Below are 16,761 nucleotides of genomic sequence, written 5' to 3' on the forward strand. Positions count from 1 at the left end.
TTTTTTTTTGTCATTTCAAATGCATTGAGTTGGGTAAGTAGGTGTGATAACATGAGACAGGCATGAAGAATAGTTGGTGGCAATAATTAGGCCTGCAATGGATATTTGAAAATTTGAATCTGAATTCAATTCGAAAAATCATATATTATTAAAAAAATTTAGATATCGGATTCAAATTCGAATATTATTTTAAGTTTTGAATGAATTTCGGATTTCGATTTGGATGTTGCAAAATCCGATCCAATTTAAATATACATGTTATAAATACATAAGTTATATAACAAAACTTTATATTCTCCTCTCCATCTTCTCTCCCCAACCCAAACAACATAACAAGCAAAGAAGGGTTTCAGCCTTTTGGGTAAGCTAATTACTTCAACTTCATAACCACCATTTTTTCTGGTTGGCAAGCATCCATGTAGGTATTTCCCCTCTTTCTCAATTTAAAATCCTTTTTTTTTCCCCTTCAAAATCCATCGGCTTCAACTTCAAGTAAAAAAAAAGGTTGCTTTTTTTTTTTCTTCGAAAATCCATATCTTCAATCTCATCTTTAAGGATGAAATATGTTGATCTGTGAAAAAAGGTTGAAGTAGGTTGAAGATGACAACTTTTGAGGTTGAAAAGCGAAGGAAAATAGGTTTTATTATTATTTATTTATTTATTTAAACAAATTGCAGATGATAGCATAGATCGAATGAATTTTTGTAGGATTTTTATTTGATCGGATATCTGATCAATTTTTTGAATTCAAATTTGAATCTTAATTCATAAGATCCGTTAGATTTCGGATTCGGATGTTGCAAAAAAAATTCAAATGTGGCCACATCCACTTCGATTAGTATCTGTTTATAGCCCTAGGTGCCATGCAATATATATATATATTTTTTGAATTGAAATATTTTATTTCGACAATAACAAATATCAAAAGCAAATCCCAAAACATTGTGAAAAAATAAGCAAAGATAACAAAAATCACACAACACACAAGATTTTCGTGGTTTGGCAGTGTACCTACGAGTACAAAATAGAACAAGACATTTACTCAACAAACATGCCTACAAATTAAGCACAATTGAACTGAGGATATTGGAACGAGTGAGCTAATGATATAATGTCCAAAACCTCATGAGCACGTTAACATTCTCCAGCCCATTTTTTGAAATGGGCTGATTTTTTGTGCGGATATTGGAATGGGCTGATTTTTTGTGAGGATGATCTCCTCACCGTAGAGATCATCATCGCCAAAAATCAGCTCATTCTAAAACTTCTAACCCATGTAGGACAAAAATGATTGGCTAAAATGTTGGCCAAAATGTTTGGTGCTGTACGGACCCTATATATATATGGAAATGTTCAACACCCTACACTTTACCCTAAGCTTTACCAAACGTGTTTTGTCCTACATGAGTTAAAAGTTTCGGAATGAGCTGATTTTTGGTGAGGATGATCTCTATGGTTAAAAAATCATCCTCATCAAAAATCAGCCCATTCCAAAATTTCTAGTCCCATATTTACAAGTTGAAAAATTGTGGATATAAATCATTTTTTATGGGGTTAGAAGTTTTGGAATGGGCTGATTTTTTGTGAGGATGATCTTCTCACCATAGAGATCGTCCTCATAAAAAATCAGCCTATTCCAAAACTTCTAACCCCTTCAAAAACAGTTTACAAAAAATGGACAGTCCATGATTTTTTAGCTTGTAAACATGGTTAGAGGTTTTGGAATGGGCTGATTTTTGGTGAGGATGATCTCTACGGTGAGGAGATCATCCTCACAAAAAATCAGCCCATTCCAAAACATCTAACCCATGTTTTGAAAAATGTTTTGCCAAAATGTTTGTCAAATGTTTGTTGCTAAACGGGACCCATATATATATATATGAGAGCGGTTCAGCAGCCCCATTATGGTGCCACACATGGTGCCATGCATTTTTCAAAACGTGGGTTACAAGCTTTGGAATGAGCTGATTTTTTGTGACGATGATCTCTATGATGAGGAGATCATCATCACCAAAAATCAGCCTATTCCAAAACTTCTAACCCCATCAAAAGTGATTTATAAAAATTGGATGGTCCATGATTCTTCAACTTGTAAACTTGGGTTAGAAGTTTCAAAATGAGCTGATTTTTGGTGAGGATGATCTTTTCACCGTAGAGATCATCCTCACAAAAAATTAGTCTATTCCAAAACTTGTAACCCCATCAAAAGTAATTTACAAAAAATGCATGACACTATGTGTGGCACCATAAGGGGCTGCTGAACCGCTCCCTATATATATATATATATATATATATATATAGGATCCCGTTCAGCAACAAACATTTTGGCAAAACATTTTTCGAAACATGGGTTAGAGGTTTTGGAATGGGCTGATTTTGGTGAGGATGATCTCTACGGTGAGGAGATCATCCTCACCAAAAATCATCTCATTCCAAAACTTCTAGCCCCAGTTTACAAGTTGAAAAATCGTGGACCGTCCATTTTTTGTAAACCATTTTTGATGGGAGTTAGAAGTTTTGGAATGGGCTGATTTTTGGTGATGATGATTTCCTCATCGTAGAGATCATCCTCACCGAAAATCAACCCATTCCAAAACCTCTAACCCATGTTTTGAAAAATGTTTGTTGCTGAACGAGACCCTATATATATATATATTATATATATATATATATATATATATATATATGGGAAATGTTCAGCAACAAACATTTTGGCAAACCATTTTTCAAAACATGGGTTAGAGGTTTTGGAATGGGCTGATTTTTGGTGAGGATGATCTCTACGATGAGGAGATCATCATCACCAAAAATCAGCCCATTCCAAAACTTCTAACCCCATCAAAAATGGTTACAAAAAATGGACGGTCCACGATTTTTCAACTTGTAAACTGGGGCTAGAAGTTTTGGAATGAGATGATTTTTGGTGAGGATGATCTCCTCACCTTAGAGATTATCCTCACAAAAAATCAGCCCATTCCAAAACCTCTAACCCATGTTTTGAAAAATGTTTTGCCAAAATGTTTGTTGTTGAACGGGACCATATATATATATAAAAGGGAGCGGTTCAGCAGCCCCTTATGGTGCCCCATATGGTGCCACGCATTTTTTGTAAATCACTTTTGATGGGATTGCAAGTTTTGGAATAGGCTGATTTTTTGTGAGGATGATCTCTATGGTGAAGAGATCATCCTCACAAAAAAGCAACTCATTTTGAAACTTCTAACCCTAGTTTACAAGTTGAAGAATTGTGGACCGTCCAATTTTTGTAAATCACTTTTGATGGAGTTAGAAGTTTTGGAATGAGCTGATTTTTGGTGAGGATGATCTCCTCATCATAGAGATCATCCTCACAAAAAATCAGCTCATTCCAAAGCTTGTAACCCATGTTTTGAAAAATGCGTGGCACCATATGGGGCACCATGATGGGGCTGCTGAACCGCTCCCTATATATATATATATGTCTTGAAGATTTGAAATCTATTAACTACTAATCAATGCGGGCCCTGAAGACTTGAATTTCAAGTGTGGAATTAAACCATTTGGATTGGGCTGGTCATTCAAAACTTCTCACAAAAGAAGCCCAGATCCGGTCCATCGCAACCCTAATGGGTTCCATAAAAGGACTTTTGATGTATAGAGTCAAACTAACGGCTGAGATGAGAGAAAAAGCACATATTTCATAGAGATCGCAAGGAATATTCTCCCATCTCAGCCGTTTATTTTCCTTCGGAAATATGGTGCAGTGGGTCGTCCCGAATCATCCCTCCCAAGAGTTTCGAAATCTTAACCCTACTCTCTCTCTCTCTCTCTCTCAGAGGCTCACAGCCAAAAGTAAAGTGAGAATCGCCTCCAAATCGGTAGAGTTGCGTACATTTTAGTTTTTTTCTTTTTTTCTAATAAATTACCCATTTGTTATATATTTGTTCAATTTTGGGGGCATTTTTGATTGGATTTTTACCTTTTTATAATTTTAAATGTTTTGTAGGTGGGGCGATAATGATAAAATCTAAGCTTTTACAAGTTGGGTCTTTGATTGTTAAGGAATTTGCGAGAGGTATGTAATTTTGTAAATTTTTAATGACTTAATTCTTTGATTCTTTTGTTTTTCAACATTTAATGTACGGATATGTAACTTATATAAAATTTGGACAAATTCATTTGATGTCTATTTGTATAATTTTTTACACCAATGTAATATGGGTTTAGGTTTATTGACGTGCTTGACCCTCAAATCTTTGGTTTTAAGGAAAGGATTCATGTAGTTCTGGTTTTGTTTAATATCACAGTATTCTTCTTATTTGGAATTTTTTTTATTTTTGAGAGATTTTGTACATTTTTAAAATAATTTTAAGATAAAATTATTCAAGTACAATTGTAGCACGTTCACCGCAGATCCTAAATAACCCATGTTGAAGAAAGATAATTGGATGTCTTCTATGGATTTGATAATTGGGTAATTAGGGTAATCAATATTTGGTTCGTTAGGTTGTGGGTGTGATTTTTCTGGGTGTATGGTATGATAATCAAGAATTAGTTGTAGTGGAAATAGAGAAGCTTATCTTTGGTGCATATTCATAGGTGATAATGCTGGGAAAGGAAAAATCATATAAAGAACGTTTGAGGAAATTAAGGTATCCCCAAGAAGATAGAAAATAAAGAAAATTGTTCAAAGAGGCAAGTGCCAACTAGCTTAGTTGGTAAAGTCTTTGGGTGATGTTACCAGAGACCTGGGTTCAAATACCGCCAACACTGAGCTACTGAACTCATTAAAAACGGGCTTACCAATAAAAAAATAAAATTCCAATGACACAAGAGATCGAATGGATTTTGAGGTGCAATGATAGTGATGAGAAGCTACATTTTGGGTACCTTTATGAGGCTAAAGTTTAAGTTGAGAAGAAGTCTCCTTGGGTGATAATAAATGAAACAAAAGCTGATAGGAGGTCATTAACGGAGGGCATGGATGCAATTACACCTACTTATACATTTGATTTGTCTTCCACATTGAATGGATTTTGAGGTGCAATGATCGTGATGAGAAGCTACATTTTGGGTACCTTTATGAAGCTAAAGTTTAAGTTGAGAAGAAGAAGTCTCCTTGGGTGATAATAAATGAAACATAAGCTGATAGGAGGTCATTGATGGAGGGCATGGATGCAATTACACCTACTTATACATTTGATTTGTCTTCCACATGAAATCTTTACTTTGATGGAAAATATATGGAGCTCTACTAAACTGGAATGTGAATTTTTTAATCTGATAGAGGATCATGAAATAGTTGGATAAAATTTGCACTTCATTTGTTATTTTCCTTGTTATAAACAGGTAGTAACTTCACATTACAATTTTCTATGCATCGGTGTGCATGGGCACTAGAAAGCCGGCATGAATAATAAAGAATGTAGTATTCGAAATTAATGTTAAGTTAGCATTGGAATGAAATACAACTATACTCCAAATTTTGGTTAGGGATTGCCCAAGAAAAATTATGTGTGTTTGAGGCCTAGGATCCTATATTTTAGTTAATATCGATGCTTCAATAAGTGCTTTATAGGCCAAGGGATCACACAAGCCGAACTGAGGTCTATAATACAAATCATGAGGAAAAACAACTAAAGAGAAAATGATGCTGATTGGTGTCCATGAATATGAGATCAATCGAGATGGGTAGGGTGAAAATAATGATCATGATGGTGTTGGAAGGGACTTGTTTATGTTAGGAGTACATAAAGTAACTACTTGGTGATGTTTCTTACCATTCATATGTGATTTAGTTGATATGTTTTCTCTAAATGACTAAAAGCTTCTTTAATACGTTTTTTTTTGGCAGGTCAGTTCACAACTACAACCAGAAGGGGATATATACAAGGACGCTACTGTCATTATTTACAACCTCTGGTTTGCTCTTCTCTTTCTAATAAAAAAGGAATCTATTTCTTTGTATTTCATCACCTACTTATTATTCAAATATTGTTTGCTACTAGTGGTGTTTTACATGCCATCAACTTTTCATCATGATGAGAAACAACAATGAATGGTCATTCAGCTAGGCTGTTACGTTTGATTACTGTAACAACCAAGTATATACATGCCACCTATAAAACAAGGAGATTATATACATGCATCCAAGCTTTTCCCTAGTCACTTCGGTGGTCTACTCACTTTATTGGCCTAGTACTTTATTGCCTAGGTTTCCAATTGAACATTTCAAGGTGCCTACTAGCTTTGTAGGACTTGCAGCCATTCTAATTGGCTAAGACTGTAGGAAAACAGTTTGTAATGGGATGTGTGCCACTCTTACGAGCATCTCTTTGGGGGTAATATGGGAAATACAGTAAAGTTAGAGGGGTATTTTTGAAAAGGGGGTAAAAGAGAACATATAGTAAAATTAATAGGGTATTATTGAAAAAGGGGAGGGGGAGGAGAGGAAAGACAATAAAGTTGAAGGGGGTGAAGAGGAAAGGTAATAAAGTGGGGTCCACCATTGTGTTTTGTTATATGGATGTTAGTCCTGGTGAGGGGGAGTAAGTGGTGCATGTTTCGCTTCATTCCTCATTTCACAAGGAATAGAGGTAGGTCCATTAAAGACTGACAGAAACACTATCCCTGACTCGCAAACTTTTTCAGATACTTAACGCCACCATTTTAGCATATGTAATCAGGCTCAATTTGATTTAAATAAGCTTCTCAATCTATCTATTATACTCTTCAAGTGTTTTTGACCTCTTTTTCTCCAAGCACAATGGGAAAACCTAAGATTATCTCAATATGTTATTTTCAGAAACTTCGTCCTTTTTCCTCCTCAACTGCCAACAACGCTTGTGAAGAAGAGAACCAGCAGACTGAAAAGTAACTTCTTGCTCTTTCACATGAACTCTGAGCTGGTAGTATGAACTTGAATTTTATGATTATTATTAATACTTAAAAAATCACTGAACAGTAAAAATATGTCTAACTGGGCTTAGACCCATAGCTCAGTTGGTTTGACAAATTGCAAAGCAACTTTGAGGTTGTGGGTTCGAGTCTGCTTACACCTCCATCCATGGTGAAATGAAATATCAACTATATTATTATTATTATTATTACACCCTCTTGCTCTTCATACTGGGATGCTTCTTTAATTGTGTAGGATATCTGTGACATTTGTCTCCAAGGATGGAGAGGAGAAGCAAATCAAGGTCCCTATTGGGATGTCCATGTTAGAAGCTGCCCATGAAAACGATATTGAACTTGAAGGTAAGAACCATGGCATATTTCATTTTATGTGTTGTGCTGACAGTTCCATTTGTTTCTCATTACTATCTTTCTAACAACATAAGATTAAGAGTCCGACTAGCCTTACTAAACTTAGTAGGATTTCAGCTCTTACTAAGGGTCATTGACCTCACCTTATGGCATCCAAAAACATGATCCCATGCCACAGGGGTGTAGAGGACATGATTCTTTGAACTTTAAATAAAAGAAGTTATTTTTCACCATTGAATTTTTATTTTAAATTTGGGAGTTCCGTGGAAGTTTGGTAGCTGTGCATTTTCAAAACTTTTTTTTTTTTTTTTGGATCTGAGTTTTTCCATGAAATCACCGTGTTGGATTGCCAACGTGGTAATCCATTTGAGCAAAACGTCCCTTAGTAAGACTTAAAATCTTACCAAGGAAAGTGTTTTTCTAAGATTAATTGCAATATGTTCAGGATGAGGCATTTCCTCTCACATTTTTTATTTAGTTGTATGAACATGTTGGGATAGGTGAATCGGTTTCTGTGTGAGAAATCAAATTGTAGTGCTTGAATCACATCTAGGGAAGTATTAATTATATTGCTTTTAATTTGATTGTAGGAGCATGTGAAGGCTCACTTGCATGTTCGACATGCCACGTAATTGTGATGGTATGTTATTAGCTACTTGTGCTTTTAGTATCTCTTTCTTAATTTTGAGATATTAATGAGCTATTATGTGAAGCTGACTACTTTAATCTCATGTTTAGGACGTGAACTATTACAATAAGCTAGAAGATCCGACAGATGAGGAGAACGATATGTTGGATCTCGCTTTCGGTCTCAGTGAAACGTGAGTTCATCTAACTTGAAACCCATGCAAAGTTTCGCTATCAAAGCTAGTTTTGAATTTGTTTTTTTCTGGGTTCTTATAGGTCTCGTTTGGGATGTCAAGTGATTGCAAAGCCTGAACTCGATGGAATTCGCCTAGTGTTACCAGCTGCAACTCGAAACTTCGCTGTTGACGGGTACGTACCAAAACCACACTAGATGACTTCTGAAGGAGGATTATGGATGATTTCTTCGTGAGTGTAAAGGATGCAAGTGTCTCAGTTTTGTAGCTTTCCCAGCTTAGAAAATTACTAGTCATCATTTTGTATAATGACCATTCCTCGTAATAAATTGTTGAATTATTTATTTCTACAAAAAAAGAAAAAGTTTTTTGTACTATTCTAGTAGAGATTCAAGGAAATAATTCAAATGCCCATGGGACGACGAGTGCATTTTGACAGTTGGGGCACAATTATGTTTGCTTTCTTTTGAAAAATTTCTGGGACATGGGACTGGTACAATATACTTTTTGCTACATTAGACATGTCAGCTTTGATGAGAAAATAATCAATGATCGTCTTTTTCAGCCAAAAAATGTGTCATTTGCGATTGTTTGTGCTTGATCATCTTCATTATTTAGCATTGAAATAATTGTTTGTGCTTCTTCCAGTATCACTTAGGTTCAACTCACGAATTAGTGGAACAACGTGAGCTTCAGTTTCCTCACTTCCCACTATTAAAAGTGGTTTCACCTTAGTTACTATAGAAACACCTTTATTATCAAATATCACAAGAACCTGAAAGTGGTTTGTGAACAACCCATTCAATGGGCCTGACTTATCATCACATTTTAACATTGTTAAAAGGGTCTGACCAGTTGCACATTCACCTAATACCGATTGCACTCCAACCTAAAATATGCTTATTTTTATTTATTTTTTAAAATTCCCATTCTATCCCTACTTTTTACATGCCATGAAAGAATTTTACACCAATATTGAAGATAAAGAACCCATCATTAGCAGGACCTCTTGCAAATTTTACACCAAATCTATCCTTAGTAGGAGCTCTTGCAAAATTTTACCCTAATCTTTGGTGCCATGGTTCCTCTCTAATTTTTAAGAAGAAAAGCAGTGCAGTCATAATGGTGGAGTGTAGGTGATTTCTTTTCAATTTTTTTTTTAAGTAATGGAGTGCAATTGTACCATGTGATGTGCAACTATTCGGTCCCTTGTTAAAATACAGGTCACAGTGACAGTATTAAGCCCATTTTTCATGCTGTGATGAATTAGTGAAGAAACTTTGGGTTTTAGTCACAGGGATTGGTGAATTATTTTGGTAACTTCTTACGATAGTGTAGAACTCAACACCAAACAGCTTTGAATCCTATATGTTTTTTTGATGGAGATACTTTTATTAAGAAAAAAGGGGGGTCGAGGAGACCTGCCTAAGAACAGAATTTTACAACAAAACTACTTTTTCCGAGTGCATATGTCTCATTTGAATACAAAATCCTCAAAAAATACACCTTAAGAGTCGTCGAACAACCTATACCAATTGAACATTAGCTCGAATATGCTAATGATCGTTTCTAACAGTTTTTGCTCCTTCCCTTCAAATTCTTTTGTTCCTTTCCTTCCAAACACTCCAACAAATTTCGAAGGGTGTTAATGTCTACAAGATTCTATCTGTATGTACGCAAGAAAGCTTTTATTTGCTAGCTTTCAAATAGTGATAGGATGGACATAGGAAATACCTATGAGTATGGAACAAAGATAGGAAATGTGACCATATCTCCCTAACAAGCAAGCAACGTGACAACAAATAATCCACCGATTCCCCCATTAGCTCTACAAAGGAAGTATAAGTTAGGCATAGAGATTCCCTGGTTGATTAGGTGGTTGAAGGTGAGGATTTTACCCAAAACTACTAGCCAAATGAAAAAAAAAAAAAAAAAAACTAAAGAAAGAAAGAAACCTTTGATGGAACTTTGTAGCCCCGAATTGCATTATAGGGAATTCTTGAGAAGAGGGAGGAATTAGAGATGTGTATAATGATTTAACAATGAAATACATATTCTAGTTACATGTCCATTCCCATTGGTCCTCTTCTGACTTCTGATAGCATAGTAGGAGTGACGGACAATTGGTTAGTGAGATCAAATAGATCTTGAACCTTCCAATCATTAAAATCTCTTCTAAAACCAAAGTCCCATGATTGTCCACCCCCATTGTCATTCATGGAAGCATCCACTGAGAGATTCTTTCTAGTGGAGATAGAGTGAAGGGATGGGAATTGCAGAGATAAAGGTGAAGCACCACACCACCCATCCTCTCAAAACCTTACCATATTACCTTTGGCAATCTTGAATGCTATCCTTTTGTGGAACTCTGGAAGTACCCTGACAATGTCTCTCTATTCTACAACCATTAGATGACCTTGCTCCTCCACTTTCCCACCCAAAGAACCTTTTGCTATATTTGACCTAAATTATCCTCCTCTATGGACTCACTTGACCTAACTCAAATCTCCATATCCATTTTCCTAATAGGGCCCAATTCATGATTCTAAATCCCCTAATACCTAACCCCTGTTTTTCTTTATTGAGCAAATCAATTTCCACCAGACCAGATGAAATTTTTGATGTCCTTATCATTCTAGAGAAATCTTTGATCATTTTTTCTATCCTAAGTTTGACACTTCGAGGTATCAAAATAAGGAAAAGAAAAGAGAGTGAAATGCTTGCTAGAGTACTTTGATTAATGTCAAATTGCCTTCTTTTGACAGATAACTTGCCTTTCCAGTAACCTAATCTATTTTATACCCTTTCAATAATTGGATCTCAAATGTATTTTGCTCAAATATGCAGCTCCAAGTGAAAGTCCTAACTACGATGCTGCAAATTTTGATAACCAATAAATTCAGCCAATATGTTATGGTTGGAAACCGACTCCAACCCAAACACAATTCTTTTCCTCAGATTAATGGGAAAATCTAAGATCTCCTCAAAACAACAAAGTAGGCCTCTCAGAAATCTCAGCTGGTCCATTGATCCATCCAAGAAAATTAGTGTCATCGGCCAATTTTTAAGATGAGATATTATTGGACCTCTTTGTTACTAAGAATCTAAACAAGGATCCAATTATCAAAACTTTAGACACTAAACGGCCCAATTCTTCCACTATGACGAGAAACAAAAAGGGCGATAGTGAGCTCCCTTGCCTTAGTTATAGGGGTACTCTTAAATAATCATGTTGGGTTGTCGTTAACAGGGATTGAGAAGGAAGCTGATGTCGCACAGTTCGTATCCAATCCCTCTATTTATCGCCAAACTTTTGTGACTCAACAAATATCTCAAAATCTCCCAGCCCATATGACCGCATGCTTTCTTTTAAATCTATTTTTCATACAATCCCTAATTTTTCTGAGCAGATTCTTGAATCAATGTATCCATTTCCAATACAAATTCCGTCAAGAATAAGCGTGTCCTCTTTGATGGACTAGAACTTGAATACAGCCAATTGTTAGTGTCGTTCTTTGGTCTCTTATTTTATCGGTGAGGTTTTCATTGAGTTTAAGGGTGTCCTCTTTGAGGACTTCTTGTTCAACTGGGTTAAAGTGTGCATTATTCTGGGGGTTAATGGCTGTATTATGTTTGTCCTTAGGAGCTCTCTGTTTGATCTCTTGTATGCTGTATTTTCTTTTGAATAATACTGAAGTGACCTCAGGCTGGAACCTCATATTGCACTTCTTGACGTGAAAGTGTATGGGAACCTTAGATGCTTTTCATCGAGATACGAGTGAAAATGCATCTATGGTTCCTATCCACCTTCATGTCAAGAAGTGCGATATGAGGTTCCAGCTTGAGGTCAGTCCAGCATGACTCTTTATCTTTTAGCTCCTTCATCTGTCCCAATGATAGTATGTATGAACTCCCTCAGTTTAGACACTAGAACCTTAGAGATGTTTGTGTTTGTTGATCCCACAAGACTAATTGGCTTATAATATGAAATATCATCCATACTTGTTTTTTGTTGCTGTTGGAATTAGGGTTACAAATGTGCCGCTTTTTGAATAATAATCAAGGAAGCACCTTTTCTGGAAGTCCTTGATCACCATATTCATATACTCTATGTCCCAACAACTCTTAAAGAAGGCTATACAGAATCCATTTGGACCGGTGATTTGTCTCCACTAATTGAGGCCGCCATCGCTTGGAGCACCTTATCAATCTCGATAGACCTTTCAAGTCAACTTTATGGTCCGAAGAGATTACATCAAACCTCAAATTATCAGGTCGGGATCTTCCTACCTCTCTTTTCCCCATATAAGTTTTTATAATGCTCCACCACCTCTTTCTAATTCTTTCTAGGGGTGTCAATGCATTGGTTCCGGTTCAGTTTCTATAAGAACCATAAAAAATCTCTCTTTGAAAGTTCCAGTTCTCAGTTTCTATCAATGAGTTGACCGCTCCCCTTTATCTTAATCCAATGAATAGGTGAGGGGACTTTGCCCGCTTAGAAGCAGGGTGGACTTGGTTCTCAATTGGTTCGGGTCCAAGCGACTCAACTCTAATCGGTTCAGCTAACACAAAGGACCCAGAACCGTCTCATTGGTTTCGGTTAAATGGGTGCCTGATAACATCCCTAATTCTTTCTTCTGCCAAAATACCCCCATTAATAATTAGCTTTGAGATATGATTTGACCCTTTGACTATCGCCATTTGATTAAAAAGTTTTCATGTTATTTCCATAACCGCCCTTTCTTGGAACTCTGCTCCTAGATTGGTTCTTCCAACTCTCTTCCAAGGATAGAGTACGGCTTATCTCAATTTGATATCTTCTAGAAACGCTTTCTTTTTAACTTTGATCCTCCTAAATGTTTTCTTGTTCTAAATATTTAATTTCTTTTTGAGAACCTTTAATTTGCTTTCGAAACAAATCTTGGGCTCCTGGAAATGGAGAAACCAGTTGACCACCAAACTATTTTTATTATGGTTTGTGGAATGGTACTAGTCAACTAGTAGTACTGTTCAACATTTATCAAAGTGGAATCAGTGAAAAGATGTAATATGTAACTGATAATTTTCTCTTCATAGTGGAATCGGTGTGATTTGTGGACATACCTCAATCTTAAGGGAACCACGTAAATCTCTGTGTTTTCTGTGTGTTTCCATAATGTTCTTATTTTTCTTCTTTATTGTTCCTGGTTCAATTTCTCCACCACATATTCTCGAATTGGAAGGGAATTGGATGTTTTTATTGATGTGCAGGCTCAAGAGAAAGGGTCCCTGTTAACATGTGCCCCAAGGGCATGCGTTACAGTGCAATAAATACACTAGAGAAATTGTGTTTTGTAAATACTGAAGTTTGTGGGACAAAACTTAAGTGTTCCTCTCACTCCCCTAAGACCAAGAATCTTTCCAGTCTAGACATCGTTGGGTTCTCCTAATTTAAAACTGCCTCGTACATCTAGAAATGTTGGATCCTCTCTTTTCTAAAGAGAATCTGATCACATTGAAAAACCTCCTCCCAAACTCCTTGACTTATCCCAATTACTCTCATCCATTATTTCTGTTTCCTTCCTGATGATGGCCACACACCCTTGAGAACTCACGGCCATCACAAGTACAATGTTCCATACCTAAACATAGGGAATGGGATTAGTGTAGTTTAAGTGTAATTGATGTATGTGATCATTACTTTAGTAGTTTTTATGTGGTAAGTAGGTAGTTAGGGAGGTATTTCTAATTTAGTGGGAGTTAGGGATTGTAATGGGTAGTTCATATGAAGGAAATTATCGAGAGAAAATATTATTAAGAATCCTTGTGATTTTGGAGATTCTCCCTCTCTCGAGTCAATTGCTTAGGAGGTCCGATCTCTCTCAAATGAGATCTTTTTCAATCATCTTCAACTTTTTTATTTTCTTTGGCGATTTGATCAAAGTAGACACGTAACATACAATCAATGTTCTCATAGGTTTGATTTTTACTAAATGGTTGGTTTCTCAGTCAGATTGGACCTAATGGTGTTAAGAGTGACTAAGTTTACCTAATCGAAGACATATGTTAAATTGTTTTTTTTTTATTTAAATGAGACCTTGAAAAGGGAAATTACCCTTTTGACAAAACAGTTGAAACTTGGTGAACATAATTTCTTTATAGTACTCACTCCATTGAATGTGCATAGTTATTTTTTTATCTATTTTATTTGATTGGCAAACCATGGATGACTGAAATCCTCCAATTGGATTAGTTTAGTTTAATTCTAATATATTAAGCAGAATTGTTTCACTGACTTCCCCACACTGAATTATGGATGATGTGGGTTGATCCAGACCATCCAACTGATTAAACATACTGATTATAAAAATTCGTTAATCTCTTTTATTTTTTTAATTTTTGGATCCTTATCATTCATACAAGATGCCATGGTAGAGCTGTTTATGGTTAGTTATTGGATTTCTTGACTCTTCAGCAATTTGAATTAGATGGATAAGGAATGAAGGGAGCTATCTGAACCAAACACCTCATTGTCATTATCTTTAATTTTGCTTAATTCTCAAGAATTCAACAAATTTCATAATCTCTTTAAGACTTTAGTAGCTTTGAAATTTTGTACCTCTGTCATGGAAAATCTACAATTAACTTGTAGTAAGTACGTCAACTAATCTGTTTAATCTAACATCTGCCAACCATTTACATCAACACCTACCAAGTCTAGACTACACCGTTGTTTGATATGTCTTGTGGTACACTTCTTAGACATCTCACGAGAGTTGAACGACGAAACAGGATTCATGTTGCATACAACAACCATCTGATATGTTAATGTTTTCTTTCATATTATATGTTTTGGATTCTTGTTAATTTTTGCATGTTGCAATCAACCACCATCATCGAGAGACTTACTCTTGATTGAATTATCCTTTGAAAATGATGCTTCAGTTTAGGTGGACCACCCTTCGTAATAATTTTGTTTTTTTGGTGATCTTAGCAATTTGTGCGTTTAGAATCTAGAGGACCAACCAATGGTGGGGGCCTGGGGATGATGGTCACCCTGGGACGGACGAAAATTGTCCACTTCCTTGGTATAGCATGCATGGATGAGCTAATAAAATCTCTAGTTGAGATGGTGACATTATAATTACTCTACTCCTTTACACATTAATATGGGGATTGGTTTTCTAGATTTGCACTGCAGAATTCTTTCCAAGAGTGGCAGAGCTCCTTACTTGTGGCAAAGTCTATGTAAGAGGCTGTACTTGGCCCATGTTTGCTCTTCCAAGTCGGTCACCACCGATGGGAATGTTTATTTGTCCCATCTTATGCAAGTTTTTAAAATTAATTGTCTGTGGGGGCTGTGCTAATCTTCTCTGTATCGTTCCAAAATTTTATCGGTTCCACATGTTTGGGTATTTGTGGGCAAGTTTACTACAATCCGGCTTAATCTCAAAGCGTAAAGACAATCTTGCTATAGTGAAGAATTTTGGGGTGTAGCTCCAGCTAAACTTTAAATTTCAGTGGGTTTACCAAATTGTCAAGAAGAGGTGGTTAAGATTCATCTCTCACAACCGTTCTAACTCTGATTTTTGAGATAAGTAAAAAAATGGGAACAAATGAGTCTAAAATAACTGGTTTAGACATGTTCATATGCCCATTTTAGTATTTGTTTATTTTTTTTTTCACCAAAATGGGTATATGTACCATCATTTTATTAAATTGGGCTTTATAAACCAAAAGAGGGTGAGGGTATAAAATTAAAATCATGAAAGTCATTGATACTTTTTTGATAAAAATAAACAAATTAAATACCCAAATGGGTTTATATACTTTTCTTGAAAAATATTTAAATAAATGCATGCTTGTTTGGTAAAATACCCTAGATTCTTTCTATCTGATAAAAGAATACTACCTACCAGTCGGATGTAGTTTTCATTAAACCTCAAAAGTCTTCTAAGTTGGTAACTTTTTATCATCAAAGAAAGATGGTACTCTTGATGACAAAGTACACTAGTACATAGTCCATAAAAAGGGAGTACAACAGAAGTGTTACCGTCATCCCTGTCCAAGCTTACTTAAAAAGAGAAAAAAATAAAATAAAATAAGTATTGTTGTTATAGTCCTCGTGATTCACATAGAATGAATCTTGATGGGGCCATCCAACGGTCTAGACCTAGTCTGCCTCAGAATCTTAGTCGTTGATCTATCAATTTAATTGTTTTGAGACCAAGACATGACTTTGATGTAGATGCATGCATAATGTAATTGAATGTTGATTGATAATAAACATGAGTAGTAATCAACCAGTGAAGGTCTTGTAGAAACATTTTAATTTTCTTTGTGGCAGCCATAATTCAAACCAAGACCAAGGAATTGTGACTTTTACATCCCAACTGCTACAAAATGATTATATATATATATATATATATATATATATATATATATATATATATATATATATATATATATATAGTCATACTTGGAAAGGGAACTCATATGTTCACTCGTAATTTTGACTGTGTACTTGTGAAATTTAAGGGTAGGGATTAAAACAAAAAGCCTGAAACATAGCACAAATCTCCATAATTGAATTTAGTATTGAGTCGTGTTGGAATGACCTCAGGATTGTACGTCATATCGCCCATTCCTGACGTGAAAGTGTGCCGAAACCATAGATAATTTCATTGAGATGGACATGCATCTCGATGAAATC

The 16,761-nt window shown here is 35.7% G+C and overlaps 1 protein-coding gene across 5 annotated transcripts; it reads left to right on the forward strand.

Annotated features, from left to right (window-relative positions):
* The first annotated feature begins 313 nt into the window (after nt 1-313).
* Nucleotides 314-15,144, forward strand: LOC147410282 (uncharacterized). Of its 5 annotated transcripts, none has more exons than XM_086433532.1 (9): nt 314-361; nt 3,986-4,054; nt 5,834-5,901; nt 6,785-6,852; nt 7,133-7,239; nt 7,839-7,888; nt 7,987-8,069; nt 8,152-8,244; nt 12,098-14,126. In XM_086433532.1, exons 2-9 carry the CDS (start codon nt 3,997-3,999, stop codon nt 12,123-12,125), a joined length of 555 nt encoding a protein of 184 aa, XP_086289658.1. In that variant the 5' UTR covers nt 314-361; nt 3,986-3,996; the 3' UTR covers nt 12,126-14,126. The 5 variants fall into 5 exon arrangements, with proteins under 5 accessions (XP_086289658.1, XP_086289682.1, XP_086289649.1 ...); XM_086433556.1 differs by lacking the exons at nt 314-361; nt 12,098-14,126 and adding exons at nt 3,710-3,857; nt 15,043-15,144; XM_086433523.1 differs by lacking the exon at nt 314-361 and adding an exon at nt 3,710-3,857 and having other exon boundaries at nt 12,098-14,122.
* The last annotated feature ends 1,617 nt before the right edge of the window (nt 15,145-16,761 follow it).

Source organism: Akebia trifoliata, chromosome 1 (assembly GCF_017979445.1).
Source record: "Akebia trifoliata isolate Shusen 1 chromosome 1, ASM1797944v1, whole genome shotgun sequence".
NCBI classification, from domain to species: domain Eukaryota; kingdom Viridiplantae; phylum Streptophyta; class Magnoliopsida; order Ranunculales; family Lardizabalaceae; genus Akebia; species Akebia trifoliata.